At 39.9% G+C, this 21,878-nt stretch overlaps 2 protein-coding genes across 2 annotated transcripts in view; both read right to left on the reverse strand.

The window, feature by feature from the left end:
* LOC143135896 (uncharacterized) overlaps positions 1 to 21,878 on the reverse strand; it is a 70,551-nt gene that overhangs the window by 15,932 nt on the left and 32,741 nt on the right. The window lies entirely within an intron of this gene.
* Positions 503 to 13,511, reverse strand: LOC143135959 (uncharacterized). The gene is made up of 3 exons (XM_076296347.1): positions 13,450 to 13,511; positions 12,882 to 13,148; positions 503 to 3,283 (listed from the first exon to the last, which is right to left on the reverse strand). Exons 2-3 carry the CDS (start codon positions 13,108 to 13,110, stop codon positions 1,590 to 1,592), a joined length of 1,923 nt encoding a protein of 640 aa, XP_076152462.1. The 5' UTR covers positions 13,111 to 13,148; positions 13,450 to 13,511; the 3' UTR covers positions 503 to 1,589.

Raw genomic sequence — 21,878 nt, forward strand, 5'->3', positions numbered from 1 at the left:
CCTATTTCCATGGCAACACTCTGCCCACTCGAAAGGGGCATTCACACCTGGAACGATAACTATAACGACAACCATAACAATACTGACCAACGATAAGAAAAGTCTCTCCTTGTGTTAATGAATGTGATGGCTAACGTGTATGTTAGCTGTTCATAAATGTCTGATGTATGGCTGTTTCCATGGTAATTACTCTGCCCACTCTAAAGCCAATAAAATTGCTATCACTTCTGTGCAGTATATACTCCTTCAAATCCAATAATTACTCAGTTGTACTTACAAAAGAAAACCCATCTGTATATTTTATTCAGCAAAAATGTCTAAATTGCCCATTTATGAAATTATCACACAGTAAGGTTTTCCTGTTTCCAGACTGAGGTTAAACAGATAACACAAGAAAAAACTAAATTAAATAAAACATAAAAACATAACTATTTTCTGCAATATATTTATTGAAATATACTTCTATATGCATGTGCTTTACATCAATGTTTTTCCGACAATAACAAAACACATATAAAAAACATTTTTACAGAAAGAGAACATACAGATGATTGTATTTCTTGGACTTTATTTAGAGGTAAAAATAAAAATATATGCATTACCATTATGGTATCAGCATATGCTGTGCAAGAAGAAAAAAAATACTTCTCTCCAGTATGTGTAAGCATGTATTTAAGATCTGTGGGCCTGTCAAATGTTTTTCACACTGGACACATTAATGAGGCTTCTCTCCAGTGTGTGTAAGCATGTGGCGTTTAAGATCTGTGGGCCTGTCAAATGTTTTACTACACTGGGCACACCGATGAGGCTTCGCTGCTCTTCTCTTAAAGGCGCTCTAAGCGATGCTGGGTGACGTCACTTATGTTGACGTTCAAACAAAACAGAACTACTTCCTGCTGCTGGTGATCTGACTTTGTATTCACCCTAACAGTGTTCTGTGCCAGTGTTCTGTGCCGGTGTTCTCTTGAGGTTCTTGTCCCTTGTGTCCATGCATGTGGCGATAAAAATGTTGCTTATTTCTCACTTTGGGAGCATCCATTAGGCTTCCCTCCAGTATGCATTGACATATGGTGCTGGGTGACGTCACTTCTGTTGATGTTCAAACAAAACAGAACTACTTCCTGCTGCTGGTGTTCTGGTTTTTATTCACCCTAACAGTGCATTTACATATGCATTGACATTATGGGGTTTAAAGGGAAACTTGGCAGGATTTCCCCCTCTGCTGGAGAAATTGAGCATTATGCTATTTCAAAATGTGGAAAAAGGTAACGATAAAGCACATGGATTTGTTTACAAGCTAGCAAAACGGTTAGCATAAGTTTGGCAGACAATGTGGATGTTAGAAGGTAAGAAACACGATTTAAAACTAGTTTCTTGTTTCTCACTTATCTTTTCGGGACGGAAGTCTCAATGTTGCAAGGTTGGTTTTCCGCCTGGGGATGCTAGGGGCAGCGGGAAAAGTCACCATTTTCACCGGAACAGGTCATTTAACCATCCAAATGATTTCTAAACGGGTTTATTACGTTGAAATAGTTGCCAAGTTCCCCTTTAAGACTAGAAAGATGTGGAAAACCTTTTCCACACTGGGCTTATTTATGAGACATCTCTCCTTTGTGTTCATGCATGTGACGTGCAAGACTTGAGCTGTGTGAAAAACCTATTCCACACTGGGAGCATTTATGAGCCTTTTCTACAGTGTGTGCTAGCATATGGTTTGTCAGAGTTGAAATTTGCGTAAAAGCTTTTCCACACTCAGTACATTTATGAGGCTTCTCCGCCGTGTGCATTACCATGTGTTTTTTAAGATGTGAAATGTGTGAAAAAGTTTTTCCACACTGGGAACATTTATGAGGCATCTGTCCTTTGTGATCACGCATGTGGCGTGAAAGACTTGACGTGTGTGAAAAACCTCTTCCACACTGGAAACAGTTATAAGGCTTCTCTCCATTGTGTGGTAGCATGTAGCATTTATGACGTGAAATTTGTGAAAAACTTCTTCCACACCAGTAACATTCATGAGGCTTCCCTACAGTCTGTGTAGGCATCATTGTTTTATGAGACTCCTCTCCTTTGTGATCACGCTTGTGGCGTGCAAGACTTGAGCTGTGTGAAAAACCTCTTCCACAATGGGAACATTTATGAGGCTTCCCTCCTTTGTGATCACGCTTGTGGCGTGCAAGACTTGACGTGTGTGAAAAACCTCTTCCACACTGGGAACATTTATGAGGCTTCTCTACCGCATGTGTTAAGATATGAGTTTCAAGACTAGAAAGTTGTTGAAAACCTCTTCCACACTGGACACATTTATAAGGGATGTCTACAGTATGTAGTAGCAGATGGTTTTTAAGACGTGAAATGTGTAAAAAAGTTTTCCCACACTGGGAACATTTATGAGGCATCTGTCCTTTGTGATCACGCATGTGGCGTGAAAGACTTGACGTGTGTGAAAAACCTCTTCCACACTGTGAACAGTTATAACGCTTCTCTCCACTGTGTGTTAGCATATGGTTTTTCAGAGTTGAAATTTTTTGAAAACCTTTTCCACACTGGGAACATTTATAACGCTTCTCTCCACTGTGTGTTAGCATATGTGTTTCAAGACTAGAAATTTGTTGAAAACCTTTTCCACACTGGGAACATTTATGAGAATTTTCTACAGTGTGTTTTAGCATATGGTTTTTCAGAGTTGACATTTGTAAAAAAGCTTTTCCACACTGGACACATTTATAAGGCTTTTCTCCAGTATGTGTAAGCATGTGGAGTTTGAGAACTGTGGAGGTTATAAATGCTTTTCCACACTGGGTACATTCATGAGGCTTCTCTCCAGTGTGTATTCGCATGTGGCTCTTAAGAGTTGACAGTTGTGAAAAAGCTTTTCCACACTGGACACATTTATAAGGCTTTTCTCCAGTATGTGTAAGCATGTGGCGTTTGAGATCTGAGGAGGTTATAAAAGCCTTTCCACACTGGGCACATTTATGAGGCTTCTCTCCTTTGTGTTCATGCATGTGACGTGCAAGACTTGAGCTGTGTGAAAAACCTCTTTCACACTGGGAGCACTGATAAGGCTTCCCTCCAGTATGTATTAGCCTCTGGTGGCTAACAAGTGAGGAAGTGGTAAAATTCACCCTGACTGAGTGTGTTTGCTGGTGTTTCTTGAGTTTTCTCCGGGTGGTAAAACTCCTCCTGCAGACGCCGCAGTGGTGTAGCCTTCCTTTGTGCTGCAGTTCATAATTCTGTCCATGGATCTTCTGTTGTGTTCCGTGTGGATATTCTGATGCACCTGTAAGAGTTACCATAGAGACAGAGACTTAGAATTAGAATGAGGGAAATGCAGGTTCAGTTCATCATTCTGTCCATGGATCTTCTGTTGAGTTGTATCTGTAGTAAAAACAAATTGAAACAAATGATTAAGTACAGTGCAAAAGTTTTAACAACCAAAACAAATCGACATTTAGTGCAATGATGAGACATTTTCCCAGTGCCATGGAACAGATGGGGAGTAGGGTCAGCAAAAGTTAAAAGCACTTTCACATTTCTTTTATGGGGGCAGTCGTGGCCTACTGGTTAGGGCTTCGGGATTATAACAACAGGTTGCCAGTTCATTCCCCGACCAGTAGGAAAAATGTGGGCGGGGATAGTGGTTGAGCACTGCTCTCCCATGCCCACATCCACGGCTGAAGTGCCCTTGAGCAAGGCACCTAACCCCTCACTGCTCCCCGAGCGGCGCTGTAGCAAGGCAGCTCACGGGTCCTGGTTAGTGTGTGCTTCACTTCACTTTGTGTTCACTGTGTGCTCACCAATTCACTGATGGGATAAATGCAGAGACCAATTCCTTGTATACGCAAGCATACTTGCCTGAGAAACCTGATTTCCATTTACATCAAGGCAGGGGGGGGGGGGGTAATTGAGTTTGGTATAATTGAAAAAGAAAATTAGAAGAGAGAGCAGGGCTTAAAATTAATTTTTCAAAATGGGGGGAATTTCCCCCTAGGTTCTTCATATGGGGGGATTTACACAATTTGGGGGCGGTCATCAGTAATATTTAATCCTAGAGTCTGCTTGACTCTCTCCAAACACAAACACACACAGAAAATGATGGCTTGTGTCTATTTCATATATTTTGAAATTCATATAAAGTGTATTTAGTTAATAATGTATAGTATTTTATAATCTGCATAATTACTAGTAGCTAAACATATTTATTTGAATACTTCATATTGAACTATTACACTTAGGCATATCTTTAATGTGGAGTGTAAGTCTAATTGAGTGCACATTGGTGATGTGTAGGTGTAATTGAGTGCCTGTCACTAAAACCGTGAGGCTGAAGGCTAATTACGCTCACGTATCTCTTAAAATAAATAAATATATAATAAATATCGGCTGTTTCACAGATGGCAGATGGCAGCAAAAAAGGCCCAAATCGGCCGTTACCGAGCGCCTGCCGATTAGGGATGTTAACCGGTAGCCGTTTAACCGGTGGTTGACCGATCAACGTTGACCGGTTAAAATTTTCTGCCGCCGGTTAAAAATAAAAAAATAAAAAATGTTTTTAAAGCTCCCGAATGCCAGCCAGCGTCTGTTATTACACTGCGCACACACGTGTTATTGGTGTTGTATTGTATGGGGCGATATGATCACTCAATATCTAAAAATGATAAATGTGAGCATGAGCCGTCCCACGGCGGAATTTATTAAGCGCAACCACAGCACAGAGCCATGGCTCTGCCGCAGCAGAGCTCACGTAGCCATTCCGAAAACAGTTTATACCGGTTACTATAGTGACTATTTGTACGCCTTACATGACAGGTCCTGTCTGCGCAGCTAAAAAAAAATCGCCACTATTAACCTAAATAAGGCTTATGTGAAGCATGTTGTTGCGTGTAGCCTATTGCAATCCTGACTGCAATATTGTAACAAACTTCACTGCTTGTTAGTGGCTGCGTGTTGACTATGGCATGATGATAATTGTAACAATGTAATAGCAAACGAAGACACAAAAGACTAACTTAGCATATGCCTACTTGTTGTGTTTTATTATTCATCTGTACTAAATGGCATGACGACAGGAACTTATTGCAAAGGATTTTGTGCAGCACGGTACAGAGGCTGTTGGCAATCGTTAAGTTTTTTTACGAAGACGTTGGTTAATATACTTTCCTGTAACACCACCAAATGTAGCGTTCTCTGTTTGTGACTTTGTAACGTGAGCTTTTTATAGCCCGAGCTCGGTGCCGCGTTGCATGGAAGGTCGACGTTGTGCGTAATGTGTGCCTGTGCGTGGGTGCGCAGGGAAAGCAATTATTTTTCTCCCCAAAACAAAACCCTTATTCCTCCAAAAGTAGTGGACAATGATTGGGGAAAATGTATAATACAAAGGGCACGAACTAACATTGTGTGACGGGAGCCTAACCATTCTAAAATGGGGGGATAACTTGTTTCACGGGCAGAGAAAGACGCGCGACAGGACACGGGTATCATAAATGGCAGTTATAGAATTTTCGGTGACCGACTTTAACCGGTTAATGAGGCTCAGTGGCCGGTTAAGATTTTTTTTAAATTTCGCCATCCCTACTGCCGATATATCGGTGCAAAAGGCTACTGATATGTGTGGCAATTCATAATGTTTTATATGTAGCTAGTTAAAATAAAGGTTCGTACTTGGGACAAGCCCTTTTGAGTCAATAAAATGAATAGATCTCTGCAAGGAGCTGTAACTAAGCATGCTAAGCTCGACATCCAAACAGTAAGTTATTCCAACATTAGCTTAGATATACAAATTGATTGCAGTCCCTCTGATGGTGGCCTACCATTGCGGGTTGCCGACCAGTATCTACCGGTGGTCCGATATCTGCTTGCTATCTGTGCAGTAGCCTATATTTGAGATGAGGATATGTCGAGCTTGATCTAACCGGTTACACAATGTATGCTTCTAGTTCACCTGTTGCTAATAAAGCAAATTCGCCCCTTTGTAGGCTACATTTGGTTGTAATGGAGAATTCTTACTGTTAAACTGATAGTCCATGATAATGAAACAATACACCATTCTACTTTTGAGGGCTAAATTAAATGAAATATGGCTCGTTTTCTATTTCAACACATTGTCATCAATATTTAAAATGACCAATTTTATTAAAATTTGCATATTGTTTCAAAACCGGAAATCAAATGAACGAATAAGTACACGGACCCAATTACAGTAACTAGCCTACATGAAAACTTCACTGTTGTTGCATAAAATGTTGTGTTTAGCCTATATCATCAGTTTCTATAATCTAATATGAAAAAAGATGCTATATTAGCTTCGCTACTAGGCTGTTTGAGTGTATAGGGAGTGATGTAGGCAAAGAAAATATGGCTGAGTTGGATGTGGGCGGGGCTTGATGTCAAGCCCTGCCTTCCCGCAGGCTGCAGCGATGGATGCCAAGTACCCCTGGCTGCAGCTTGCAGATAGGGGCTGGGCTCAATGTGGGGCGGAGCGCAACGGTGAGCTCAGCCCAACATCAGCTCGTCATTCCCCGTCCTCTCTGTGTCCGTCTATTTACCCGGACTCGGAGTTCAATTTTTCTCAAGGAACAATGCTTCACTCTATAAAAGCGTATCCTCCTTGGACTACTGCCCACGTTAATCATGTCCCTTCCCCCCCTAGCCTTCTAGAATCTGTACACCATCGGCGTTTCTTGGGTAATCTAAGTAGGCTACGCTATAAAGATCATTACATCCAGTCTGCATAAACATAGGCCTATGGCAATAACATAAATGCCTTTTATCTCTAGCCTATCGGTATTTTCTTTAATAGTTTAGTAGCCTGTGCGAGTCCCAAAGGGAACATGCAACAATAATATAATATAATAACATAATATTGGCCTCTATATAGCCTAGCCTATTGTTTATGTGCATGTTTTTAATTAACAGCGGCATGTATGCCTACCTTTGTTACAACCTTGACGCAGCCATAAAAAAGTGCGGTACAGTTGTAACAGTATAGCGTCATGATGTAACAGCTCTTAAATCTTGAATCCTGCTGGCTTAAACAAAGAGCTTCTGTTTTCATATAAAATCAATAATTTATGCTTATTTTGGTCCACTTGATAAAACCAGTAGGCTAAATATAGTTGATAAACTGCTTATTTCTTACATGTCTGAAGCATTTGGTCCAACAGTGATATTTCAAGTTGCTCTGTTAACTTTAATTGGGTGTGATCGCGGCACAAAAATCAAAATCCATAACTCAATCAGAATCAGAAAAAATCAGTTCATTTTGCCATAGAGACGGGTTACAACTGACCCGCACAGGTCATGTTTTTATTTTCATTTAATTATGACTAGGCTATATAAATGGCACTCATGTTAAATTGAAACAGAGGGACTGGAGATATGAATGACATGTGATTGAAGTCCACACGCTCAAATTTCACGAAGCAAACTTAAACAAACAGTTGCGGTTTAAAAAAAAAAAATTGCGATGCTTGAATTTTGCACCTTTTTTATCTCTGGTCGTATTAAGTAGACCATTCATGTTTGGATGGCTGTAAGAATTACATGCTATGATCTTTCCGTAGCTACACCATATCTTGAGAATAAAACATTGATACATTTGTACCGCTGTTACAATTGTAGGCCACCAGTTCTCCCCTACGCATTATAGGCTACCCTACCCAGTAGGCCCTAGGCCTACTGTTAGCCTAACAAGCGTCGATCTGCAAGCTGGTTGTAAAGACGTCCAACAAGGGATTAATGTAACATGTAGTCACTGGTCTATAAACTTGGGTCAATATGATTGATGTTAAATCAACGTTGATTTGATATCAAGAAAAAAGGCATAGGAAAAAGAGCGTCAAAATTATATGGAATTGATGTCATTGAATTGACCACCATATGAGAACCAATAATGTTAATAATCTAAATAGTAGTAATAATAGCCCACTAGGCTAATGTTACTATTGTTTTGACACTTCTACCAATCAGTCTGGTAATATAACAGACTAAAATGCCAACAGTAATCATTTTCACGATTGTTTTTAACGGATGCTTATCACCGCTTGATAAGCGCATGCGCACACACAGCAATTCCCATCCCCCACCCCTGATCAAATTCAAATTCGCGCAGCACTCTAGAATCTTCGCTGAATTTGCTCCTTTTCCAGTGACTTCAACAATCAACCGTCACTTTTCTGTCATGCCTCTGACTGAATGTGTAAGCTGTACAAACTCTGCCGTCATCATATCCCAGGTAAGAATTACAGTACTTTTGTATGCCAATTGAAAACGTGAATTTATTCGAAATATATTGTTTTCATAATAGAATGTTAATCAAAGCCGTTAGTCATGTTTAGAATTAGCTAGTGAGCTAACGCTAGCGATGTTAGCTGTTAATGTTAACTTTTCCAGTAGCAGACTAACTTCACTATTATGTGGAATATCTGTTTGTTTGCCTGTTTGTCTGTTTGTTAGTTTTAGAATGAAATATCAGGCGCAAGTAAGTTAGCTATACATTTAAAGTAACGTTAGCTACATTTAAAATGGCTGTTACCATGCAGGCTAGCAGACACAGATGAAAGTTGTTAACGTTAGAATTAATAACGGTTAACGTTAGCTCTACCTTGCGAACTTCCATGGGACATAGGTAACGTTAGGTCACTGTATTTAAACTTAATACATGTAGTGCTAGTGTTGATACATAATATAGTGTTGCTATAACTGCAAAGAGGTCCTGTATGAATTAAGTAATATATATATATCAGTTATCTACCCACTGATTTAAGGAACTGCAGTTTAATATAGCCATGTTTATTAACAGACCTATCATTTAATGGATGTGATGGGTGGGTGGCACCTCAATATCATGCCTACAAGTAAAGGGATCTTTAGTTTGTGAAGGGTAGTGTTAGGCTACATGTTCTTCATTTCATAGCCCTTATTTGCCCCTTGTTTGATGTACCTGACTTGCTCTGAGGCATGTGTTAAGATGCATGTGAGTGTAGTAGTGCTTCAGTGATGGTCTTTTCATGTTCTGTGTGTTTTGCAACATATTAATCTTAGTCTCCCTCTGTTTGCAGGTGGTGTGTTGTGAGGATTGCTGCAGTAAGAACACTGAGTGCATTCTGGAATATTCCAAATGTGTGCCACGTCCGAGAGTTCACTCACCAGGTAATGACACACACACACACACACAATGTTATTTTGAAGTATTAAAAAACATTGTTGTTTTAGAATTTTCGAACGAAATGGTTGGTAATTAGCACGTTTACGAGTATAGTTTACATTCCGGTATGATGGCAGAAGTGTCTTTGTGTACTGTGTGCCAAAACTATACTATTTAGCATGGTTGTGCAGCTACTTCAAATACTGTAAGTATTGTCATTTATCTACATATAAGACTACCGTTAAGCGTGGGAAAAAAGTGGAGGTGGGGGTGGGGCGGGGATTGCATGGAAGGAGATGCATGCTATTTCAAGAGTTGAACACCCATTCACTTTACTTTTTTAGCACAGTTAATTTGGACTAAATGCATCAGTTTTTCGTTTTTTGTTTTTTTTTACATGGGTTCCTCTGAATTCCCCATCAAAAACTTTACAATAAACTCATATTTTTGTTCAGTCTCTCTCAAGTTTTAAGGGTTTGTTACATAAACCATATATTTTTTGCATAAAACGTAAAAACTACTGCTAACGTAACGTTAATTTACCCACTGCATTACAGATATTGGTTTGTACCATCACTGTATTCAAGAGTTCGATGATGGAGAAAGTGAACTTTCTTTTAAGATTACACCTATCAAAGATTGTAGCCTTTACCGAAATAGTCACGCTGCCCCTCCATTTCAATTGTTGATGTGCCAAAAGTAGACCTATCATGCTTATCAAGTGTAACTCTCTGAAGACATCCTTAACTTGTGAGTGTTGGAATTGTTGCTAGGTAGTTCATTTAAGTTCACTCAAAATGTCAGGCCGATTGTATGGTGTGTGCGTCTCGTCACTGCTATGGCGCGTTTACATGTTATCTGTCACTGCCAGCACGTTCTATACTCAGCGTCGTCCATCCTTGCAAATGGGTTCAAGTGAGGACATAGAGTTAAGTTGTAAACAATTGTAAAAATGATTGCCATAATCTGATTACACTCAAAAGACGTCTGGTTTTGGTACTCTACAAATTAATGTTTTACTTTTGTTATGCAATGTTAATGGTATACAGATTAAAACTTGTTTTCGGTGTCTCTTTAGCTGAAAAGTACTTCCAACACGCATGCCTCTTCCATGAATAGGCGCTCTTAGCCTGGCTAACGTCAGACCTCATTTAGATTGGGTCTGGGAATTAGACATTAATTTTCTCGTATTTGAAACATGGTTTACGAATACCCAGAGCCGTTTATTGGGCGCTACGAATGTCTATCAAATGCGTCTGTACATAGCTCATAACGGCTTCGGCGTGTCGTCATCGTCTTGCTGCCCTCCCTCCGTTCTGTGATTGGTTCCTTCGTTGAGGTGAAAACGAAGTCCATAGAATCCAGGCTGCCTAGCAGCGTGAATAAAATCGCGTGCGTAAGGCAGCATGGGAAAACCCAGGCTAAGGCACTCTAGTCCTTGAGCCACCCCCTAGTCCACCCACCCACCTACCCATCCGCCCCCGGAAAAAAAAAAAAAAAAACTTGGGGGTGTCACTCCCGGGATTTTAAAAACAATTCTAGTTGCTCAACATCATGTCTGATTAGCAATAACTAACATGGCGGACCGCCATGCTTAAATAAATGTAGAGGAAACACTGGATATTCCTTTCCTTGTTCTACAACAACAACCTAATAACATGATCATGCTGATGGCTGATAGCTTTTGCTCTTCCCAAATACAAGTAGCCAGGTGAGATGTTTGCAACTACATTACTTTTTATCAATCCAGTTGCAGCAGGCCTAGTTCCAAACCACAATTGTTGAACTGTGATGAACTGCCCTATTTGTGATTGTTTTTAGAGATTCTAGAGGTTTTATACTAGTGCTGCCACTAACAACTAATAACTAATTTTGTTGTATAACTCGCACTCCTCCTTGTCCACAGGTGGCAGCAGTGCGGTGGAGGCAGAGTGGCAGCAGTACGGTGGAGGCAGAGTGGCAGCAGAGCTGGCCTAAACAAAACAGTCTTCAGCCCTTGGAACCGCACCTGGCTCTTTGGCCCCAAGAACAAACCTTCCCGTCATAGGTGCCTCTGATAGTGCATCACTCACAAGAATGGTAACAAGAATGCACTTAAAGAATGCCCTGGCAGGAGCATCACATATGAATACTTTCACAGACAGTTGAAGTGCTTTGCCTCGATGAACAATGCCATCTTGCTGTAACTGCTGCAACTCCTGGAGAAAGTCACTTAAGTACTCTTCCTCTGAATTTGGTTTAGCAACTCCACAGTAGATGGCCACAATGAAAGGAGCAAAGTTGTGAAAGTTGCAGAGTATGGGCCACATTTGGAAGTTGGAGGATTTAAAAAGTAGCACACCATCAATGTTAAAGCACAAATGTAGGTGCTCAACGATTCCTGGATGCTGAGACAAACGTTTGGTTTTGAAGTAGCATTGTCGAGAATGGTCAGAAAAATCTACCAAAAAGTTTGTAAATTAAAGGATGGAAAAAGTATGGGATTTTAAAATAGAAAATGTGTAGGAACCCTGTTAAAAGAAACCTTTTCTCTGTCTCTCCATTCAACTGGATCTCTCAATGTTCTCAATGTTCTCCAACATTCCATTACTTGTTACTACATTGTACATGTTGTCATACATTGTTCATATTTAGCCATATTTATTCTGCCCTTATAAGATAACTACTAATACACTGCACATATTTAATTTATATTACTCTAAACCACCTTCTATAAACCAACTGTATACTACTGTCTACACGGCACTGTGTCTTGTCCTGTATATGCACCACCTGTCTATACTTTGTATATCACTTTTCTGCTTTTTTGCACTTCTAGTTAGACACAAACTGCATTTTGTTGTCTTTGTACTTGTATTCTGCACAAATAATCAAAATATATGTCAATAAATGCTGATGTAATTTTGACATCAATGTTTGTCGCATTTATGTTTATTTGACATTGAAGCTTGATATTGAATGATATCAAAACAACATCAACATCTTGACATCAAATAGATGTAGAATTGACATCAAATGCCAACAAAGCTTGACATGGAAATGACATCTTGATGTAGAATAAATGTTGAATTGACATCAAAGCTTGACATTGAATGATATCAGAATAGCATCAAAACGACATCAACATCATGACATCTTGATGTCAAATAAATGTTGAATTGACATCAAAGCTTGACATTGAATGATATCAGAATAGCATCAAAACGACATCAACATCTTGACGTCAAATAAATGTTGAATTGACATCAAATGGCAACAAAGTATGACATCAAAATAATATCAAAACGACATCGCGGAGGTCAAAATCTTGACGTCAAATTGACATCAGTACATTGACGTCGATACAACTTTCATTCTAGACCTGTTTCTAGACGTAATTTTGACGTCGATGTTTGATGTCATATTGATGTTGAATTGACATCAAATGCCCACTGGGAACACATGATTGGGAAGATATCTTCACAACACAACATATGATTGGCTCAATGTATTCACATCACACCACATGATTGGCTCAATGTATTCAATGTCCGACGTTTTGCCGAGGAAGGGGTGGAATATGTGTAGACAATGGCCATATTGGCGTTACAAACTAGCCCCATGCATTTCTATGGAGCATTTTTGGAGTGCTGTGTCTCATTAGAAAGTATCTAGAACTAACATGACAATGTATGTATATATAACAAATTGAGTATTTGTGTGTTTTTTTATAAGGGCATCTGAAAGGACTTACTTTCCAGCAGATAATCAGGCTCATGGTCGTCTTCGATCGTCACTTCAATCTCCGCTGCTGTCTCAGTAGTAACTTCGGACTCGGCAAAGTCTGATTTAGTTGTACATTGAAGCTTTTCGTCATCATGTTGAGATACAGTTATATTCCTATATGTCTCCTCTTCTTCTTTCACCATTACTGTCAGCTGGTATTGCGTTTCTGTAACGTTATCGTTACCGTCGAGATCCATGTTCCCAACGCACCAAAGATGGTCCCATCCAACGTGTTCTATAGTCAGAACACACACAAATTAGAATGCCTTACAAGTTCGCATCTATATTTAAGTAAATGGAACATAACATGAACTGTTTGCTGTTACATGATTAATGGCAATGGCATATTCATCTTGGGATGTTCCGAGTGTAGCTTGCTGTATGTGACCAAGACATCGGCCAGAGTGATTGTGTCTAAACACTCAACCTACCTCAAGTCACTCAATTAAGCTCCGCATATGGAGATCTGTTAATAGGCCGTATAGATGGCACAAATCGAGAACAAGTGTTAATGCCCGCAGTTTTTATTCACTAACCTCGAACCAACGTTGCTGAAACTCCCGGGATCTCCGTGGAATAGTCAAATGGAATTCTTCGTGGTTGGCAAACGACAGACAACTACCCTTTACTGCCACCGCTTGGAATGGAGTTTCAGTGCAGGAATATAATGATAGATAGATAGATAGATAGATAGATAGATATAACACACAGCCCAAGGCTTTTCAAATTCAAATATATTTTAAAAAAATCATAATATTCTATATTAATTATTTTATTTAATTATAAAATATAAATATATATATAAGCCAACTAGGCCTATATCCAGACAGCATGTTTTAGGACAGTATAGGTTGCTTCTTGATTTGGGGAAGCCGTGGCCTACTGGTTAGCGTTTTGGATTTGTAACCGGAGGGTTGCTGGTTCGAAACCCGACCAGTAGGAACAGCTGAAGTAACCTCCTAATCACTCACTGCTCCTCGAGCGCCGCCGGATTAATGTGTGCTGAGTGTGTTTCAATAATTCACGGATTGGGATGAATGCAGAGACCAAATTTCCCTCACGGAAAGTTATACTACTTATACTTGACAAGGGTGTTTATGCAAAAAGGCCTGTAAAGTAGGTTTTGGGATACTGTTGGTCTTACAAGTCAACATAACCTCACATAAACTGCTACTACAATAGTACAATATTGATGTACTATAGACCTTATCCCTGCACTGTTGGACTTATTTGCACTACCACCACACACTTTATAGAGCATCTTACCCAATCACAGAGTTAGTGCCTGCCAGTCACTGCAAGCGACTCATGCTTATACATTCCTTAGTGTGTTATGGATGTGACAGTTGGACTCATATTGGTAAACAAAATGCACAAATTAGAGCACGGACAAAATTAGTATCAGTCATGCATCCAAAATGGTAAGATTTTTTTTTATTAAGATTTTTTTTGTAACAAAATAAACACTTTTTTTTAGCCTCATGTCAACCAAGGCGGCTGCTGCTGCTGTTGGCGGCTGCTGTTGGTGGTGAACGGCGGTGGTGACGGCGGCAAAGTCCTTTTAGTCCCTCCACTCGGTGGCCATATAGCAACGCTTTATGGGCACTCATCAGGCATCCTCTTCGGCAGAAATGTGCGTGAGCAAGGCTTCACAACACCAACCGTGCTCCAGCTGCGAGTTCACAACACATGATTGGCATGATGTCTTCACAACACACCATATGATTGGCTCAATGTATTCACATCACACCACATGATTGGCTCAATGTATTCACATGTTGTCCGACGTTTTGCCGAGGAAGGGGTGGAATATGTGTAGACAATGGCCATATCGGCGTTACAAACTGGTGTAACCCACCTTAAAGTTTGGTTACTAAGACCATAACTTTAGTTTGACAACAGTTTGAGTTCAATAAATATTTTAATATATAAATATGAATAAATAGAATAAATATGAAGAAGTAGCAAGAACAAGAAGCTGAGTTTACATGATGATATGTATTTCTTTTTCATTCTCTTTTTGGTCTTGGTTTGTTTTTCACTCTCCAAACTCCACTTGAATGAAATTGATTAGACATTACTGATAATCCTCTTAAGAAAAATAATACTCTTTATCTAACTCTAATCTAACTTTTTCTAAATCTATCTATCATATTGAATCATCTTACCTTTCCTTATATCTTTTTACGGATTCTTGAAGACCTGTGTTGTTTGAATCTCGAACTCCTGTGAGTTAAAATACTTCGCTAGCATTCTGCTAGCGAGTAATTAGCACCCTTAGCTGATTAGTACATTCAAGTCAATAGGGTGATTAGCATGCTAGAAAACTGAGCTAACTAATTAAAAACCAATCGGAGATATGCTTTTATTTTATTGTTCTTTTAAGTGCTGCTATTGTAATGATATTGTCTTTATGTATGTTTTTGAGTAATAGAGAAGTTGTTAATGAATATATTGAATTTCATGATTTTAAATATATGACCGTTGGTAGTAACAAACTCCTAAGAGATAGGAGACATTAATATTAGAATGTTTAGAGGAGCGCGCACAGTAGCAGCTAGTAGCCTGTGTGTGTGTGAGTGAGAACGGCACCTCTTCTCTCTCATTACCAGCGACGCTAACGTCGTAGTTTGTGCCTAGCTATAGTTAATAGGACTTAATTGAACTTGAATTGTAGTTCAATTGGAATTTGATGATATCTTACGACTTTGATATTGAATATATAACCTTAATTGTATTCTCAAACTGCTGTATGCAGATTGTTTTTTTATGTATACTGGAACACTGGATGGCGAGTCAGTCTCCTTGGATCGATTAAACTGTTCTACGTTCTCACACTGGATAACCAACCCCTTGAACTGATCTTTCACACTGGAGAACCAACCCCTTGAACTCGACCCCTTGGATCTGTTCCCTGGACACAGATAAGCCTTCACACATACACTGACATTGTACACTCACACCACCTTACCCGGGTATTTCTTTTCTTTTGGACATTTGAGTTTTTTTACTATTGATTTGATACTTTGAATTTTTAAGAGCTCTTTTATTATTTTATAGGGTTTTGTATTTATTTATTATTTATTTTCTATTTACTAATATTTTCTCTTCTTTTCTCTTAGAGAAAAGATATTCTTGCATTTAATAAACCTGCATTATTTATTTATAACATTTTACATACTGGTGTCCTTGTCAATTTACTCCCCCCTTAATGCCGAACCTAGAACTGGCCTAAACTTAACAGTAACCCATAGAAGCACCTCCTTTTACTTTAAAGTACATTTTTTATTAAGTAGAGTAGAGGGGTGCTACACTAGCATCATTCATTTCTATGGAGGAGTTTTTGAGTGCTGTGTCTCCTCATCAGAAAGTCTGTGACGACGGCGGCTGGAGATGGCTGCTGCTGGTAGCCTTGTCTTCTTTGCCTTCTAACTGACTCTTGCTGCTGGTGGTGATGGTGCTGGTGGTGATGGTGGTGGTGGTGGTTGGAGATGGCTGCTGCTGGTGGCCTTGTCGTCTTTGCCTTCTAACTGACTCTTGCTGCTGGTGGTGATGGTGCTGGTGGTGATGGTGGTGGTGGTGGTTGGAGATGGCTGCTGCTGGTGGCCTTGTCTTCTTTGCCTTCTAACTGACTCTTGCTGCTGGTGGTGGTGGTGACGGTGGTGGTGGTGGTGATGGTGGTGGTGGTGGTGGTGGTGACGGTGATGGTGATGGTGACGGTGGTGGTGACGGTGGTGGTGGTGGTTGGAGATGGCTGCTGCTGGTGGCCTTGTCGTCTTTGCCTTCTAACTGACTCTTGCTGCTGGTGGTGATGGTGCTGGTGGTGATGGTGGTGGTGAGAGAGTGATAAGGGACACCTTATGTCAAAAATGATGGATGACCCAAAGGTCAAAAAGGTCAGGTTCATGTTTGGGTCAGTGGGCGTGTCTAGCAGTGGGCGTGTCTAGTATATTCTAGAAGATTCTGGAACATTCCAATAAGGTCACATGATGTGGGTGTGTCTTATGACATCACATGAGGAGGCGTTACTTTGCAGATGATGACATCACATGAGGAGGCGTTACTTTGCGGATGATGAGATGTGATTTAACAATTTAATGGTTAATTAATTAATTGTATAGAATCAATAGAATTCTTTGTTCATGCTTGTGGAGATAGACGGTGAGAGTGTTTGCTGACATTTCACAAAAATCAGGCTCCCCAAAAGTCAGGCCGCCCTCTCACAGCTAGGGCTGGGGGCACACACACACACACACACACACGCACGCACACATACACAGAGTAAAATGGTAGAATGAGTGCTAAAATGCTAAAAAAATACCTCGGGGTGTAAAAAACCACAGAGTCCTGAGGAGATTCTGTAGGCAAAGGCCTGTGAGAGACAGAGTCCGTGAGAGAGACAGAGTCCTGAGGAGATTCTGAAGGCAAAGGCCTGTGAGAGACAGAGTCCGTGAGAGAGACAGAGTCCATGTGAGAGACAGAGTCCGTGAGAGAGACAGAGTCCAGAGGAGATTCTGAAGACTGCGACCGTTCCCTCCGAGCGTATGACTGGAAATGAGTCGAAAACGAGAAGGTGGGAGGGCGTGGTTGTCCCAGATTTAGACTAGTATTTCTCGTACCAATGGGATCATTGGGTGTGGCCAGCCTGTTAACCAATGAGCTTCCTTGAACTAGCGGTCATGTTCGGGCCATGTTCACCCATCCCCGGGTTACTTTCGGTCATCCAGCCACCCTCCCTCTGCACCCCCCATGCAGACTCATCTGTAAGACATTAAAATCAAAGAAAGTTTTTACTAACCGTAGGGGTAAACCTAACTACCCCTAAAGGTCATGAGAGAGGTCATACTCGCCCATTTCATGTGGTGTGAGGTTACTTTCGCCCACCCACCCTATGTGAACAACCCCGCACCCCACCAGGTGTGAGCATCCCCTGGGACTCATCTGTAAGACGTAAAATCAAAGAAAGTTTTTTACTACCCACAGGGGAAGACCTAACTACCCCTAAAGTTCATGAGAGAGGTCATACTCACCCATTTCATGTGGTGTGAGGTTACTTTCGACCACCCACCCACCCCATCTGAACATCCCCGCACCCCACCAGGTGTGAGCATCCCCTAGGGAGTCATAGGACTCATAGGACAACATGAACATCCTGGACCACCAAGTTTTAGGGGGTTTGTAAAAAAAAGAAATAGGAGGAGTTGCTTAGAGTTGTCGAGCCAATGGTGGAAGAAGTACAAGAAGAAGAAGAAGATGCGATTGCCGGAACGTCTGGAGGAGGAATGGTCACTCCTCAAAATGCTGTTTCTGAACCTGACGAGCGTTTGCTGGGAGCTCCTAGGAGAAAAAGACTCTTAGGATATCAAGAACGCCAAGAACCTCATCCCAGCGAGTTAGGAGGAAAAGAGAGATGGTGTAATCTAAGTTTAGGGTACGACTTTTATTTTCATCTGGGCCAACTGGGTCTGTAGGCCTATAGACTACTGAGACCGAACTGACGGCGGGAGCTCCTCCCGACACCATCATGACTTTGAGATCTTACGATTGGAAAATGTGTCAAGAGATCGTCAGTAACTGCATCAAAAGTAAAATGCCTGGGAATGAGAGTATTTCTGCAATGTGCTGCACGGTGCCTACCGATTTTGACAAACTGTACATACGTTTTTTTTGCTGCCTGAAGAATGAACCCCCTTTGTCTTTCATTACACTCTCTCGTCAAGTGGGTGAGGATGTGGAAAAGGCTACACTGTAAATTGTGATTAGTTTACTTTATTTAAAAAACTGTGGAAACCCGTTGTCTTAGAAAAAGTAAGTAAATTAACTTAAAGTTTGTACATAATATTCTGAGTTGTAAGTTCATACGAAAGTTGTCGTTACTCACACACTCACAAACACAAACACAAACACACACACACACACATCCATATGTATATGTATACAGACACACACACACACACACACACACACATCCATATGTATATGTATACAGACACACACACACACACACACACACACACACACATTCAACAAAATGTAGTCATTCAAACTAACTTGAGCTTCAAACTAACTTTCTTGCTTAAAGATTATTAAGTAATTATTCCAGTTGTTAATACAACTTATATTGCACATTAACTTCCACAATAACTGATTTTTGCTTGACATAGAATGTAATGCTAAACTGTTTTCATTCAAATAATGACAAGATTTACCACAAACATTACAGAGTGTGCACACTGCATGTATGAAACTCAGGCTTTTATACACATTTGTAGTTTGTGCAGAAGGTGATGTTGGAGTTAGCCTTAAGGGGTTGCATGAGAAATGTATGGTAGATCGTGTAAAAGACCTTATAGGTCTTATAGGCATATAAAGGCCTGCATCTGCAATGTAATCTGCATAATCTAGGTGGTCAAACATTAGTCTATATGACGATTTTTCATAAAGCCAGATTGTATTTGAGTATATACTGTAGACATATCAGCCTCACCACTTTAACTAAAGCAAACATTTTATATTCAATAGTTAATATTGAGATTGGATGTCAGTTGTCAATAAAATATTGTGTCTTTACATTCCTTGTGTCACTGATTACTTGTGTCCTTGTCTTCTGCCTCACACATTCTTTATACATACATAGCACCAAACCCTCATTATAGCCCCAAAATGTGCCGTGAATTTGGTGAGGTTTCACATGTACTCTTCAGTTTTTGAGATTGAGGTGTCTGTTGCAGTGTGTTTCCGTGTGATAGTGAGGCCTTGTTGTTGCGGACAGTATTATTTGGCGAGCTTCAACATTTTATCCATACCTACTTATGATAATAAACTGTATAAATAAACTCTCTCGTTCAATCCTCTAAGCAATATAATAAGGCTCATTTCCATAATGTTACACTTTCTTCATGGAATGGTGGGCATTTCATTCATTCATCATTGCTCTGTAAGCATTCTTGCATGCGTTAATTTTTTTGTTACAATTTCCTTACACTCCAGAAGCAAATTGACAGATTCACATTGTCAGATTCAGATGTTTTTTTTTATGTTTTCACGAGTGAAGTGAACTGAGTAATACTTACTTGACTTGCCTCACTTACTTAGTATAACTTCATCTAGATAAGTTCCTTTACTCGTCTTTTCCAGGCAAGCGGTTTCCAAATTTTTGCAAGTATAGTTGTATAGTTAACACATCAGATTGTATAGTGTACATTTCTCTGTGTACATGATTCAAGTGTTATCAGATCATTTGGTGTGTTTGTGATTTGACAACAAAATAGATTTTCATTTTAAAACAAGTGTTTCATTTTGTAAAAGATCCAAGGGATTCTGTTATTTGGCCGTGGCGGCTGTGTGTTAAAAATTGAATTTGAAATGTCAAAATTCTGCTAAAGCAATGGAAGGAAAAATCTGTAACAACAGTTCTCTAACCATTGCTCCATGATCTTACGAAGCCCCCTTTAGTCAAATAAATCTCCTCAGGTTGTAATATTCTCTTTTGACAACTCAACTGTTTTTTCAACAACTTTGTTTTCTGGAGATTTTAATCATTTTACATCTCTGAATGACAATATATCTTGTTTTATACTTTGAGAACCCCCCCCCCATTTTTGTTTACCTCCCTCGTTTAGGTCAGAAAACAGGATCGGAAATCAGTTTCCGTCCTTTAACAGAGCATTGTTCAATTTCTAATAACCTCATAGTGATGGAATATCTGACGCATCTGTTTTTCCGGACAAATAGCAGACTGGGGAAACGTAAGACATGATCAATCCACGATTTGAGCGTTACGTTTTTTATTTGACATAGTGATGTCCAAACCTCCTGCACATAGCTGTACAGTACATACCGGTATCTGTCTATATGGTTTTCTTATATCATTTCTTATAATATATTCTGTTAATACGCTGCATATATCTATAGTATTCTTACTACTATTATAAAGTTACTGCTACTTCATTGCACATATCTGTAGCCTACATGTTCATACATTGTTCATATGTTATATACTGCTAATACGCTGCACATATTTACCTTCTGGGTTTACCTTCTGTAAACCAGCTATTCTTATCAATTTCTTGTCCTGTCTGTCTATGCACCACCCGTCTATACTTTGTATATCACATTGCACTTTCCTGCTTTTTTGCACTTCTGGTTAGACGCAAACTGCATTTCGCTAACTTTGTACTTGTAGTAATACCAATAAAGTTGAATCTAATAAAGACCCAGCAATTCAAGTTGAATCTAATCTAAGACCTATACGTAAGTCAAGCACCATGTATTTGAGTCCTACTGCACTCTTTGTGTTGCACCCTGTGCATGGAAAATGATAAATTACTTGTATATTACTTCACAGAGCGCACAATATTTTATTTTCAAAAAGCTGACACAGAGCGCACAAACTTTCTTTTCAAAATGGCGGACATAGCATTTTTCTCATTTTATAGCGACGCAAGGGGTGATTGATGACATTTTTGGGGGTGTGTCTTACAGAGGCATGTTAGTTTTTCACAGTGTTTCATTGGTTGATAACAGTTCAGGGAGGAGTGTTGTAACATAAAGACATAAAAAGCATCGGGTAGGTGTGTACCAAGTAACTAACTTTCAAGACAGTCAAACCAATAACTTGTCAAGAGTTTCTGGACCTGTATTTACAAGGACAGGCTAATGGATCCTGAAATAACTTTTGCACCAAAAAGAGGAAAGCCGGAAACATTTATAAACTTTTTTCATAAACCGAGCAATGCTCTGGAATACCAATGGATGCTGAGTGATGGTAGCATAGGAGGCTACTGTATGTTTTTGACAAAGAAGAATGCAGTGTGAAGCTATATGTTTTGGCTTCACCGTATTTGGTGTTTTCAGACGGGATGCTACACATCTCATTTTGCGCTGCCGATTGGATAATGTTTAGGGACATTTGGAGTGATCTTGAACTACCTGTTTCGGATAGCACCTTCACAGCATCATGGAA

The sequence above is a fragment of the Alosa pseudoharengus genome, unplaced genomic scaffold (assembly GCF_046254945.1).
Source record: "Alosa pseudoharengus isolate Yale_2024_CS ecotype anadromous, Long Island Sound unplaced genomic scaffold, YU_APseudo_1.1 YU_APseudo_1.1_scf_1, whole genome shotgun sequence".
NCBI lineage: Eukaryota > Metazoa > Chordata > Actinopteri > Clupeiformes > Clupeidae > Alosa > Alosa pseudoharengus.

Bases quoted from the DNA above. Each gene is read 5' to 3' on its own strand.
- LOC143135959 (XM_076296347.1), bottom strand. From the start codon at position 13,110: ATGGATCTCGACGGTAACGATAACGTTACAGAAACGCAATACCAGCTG. The intron at 3,284-12,881 runs GTAAGTCCTTTC...TAACTCTTACAG, and splicing joins GCCTGATTATCTGCTGGAAA to GTGCATCAGAATATCCACAC.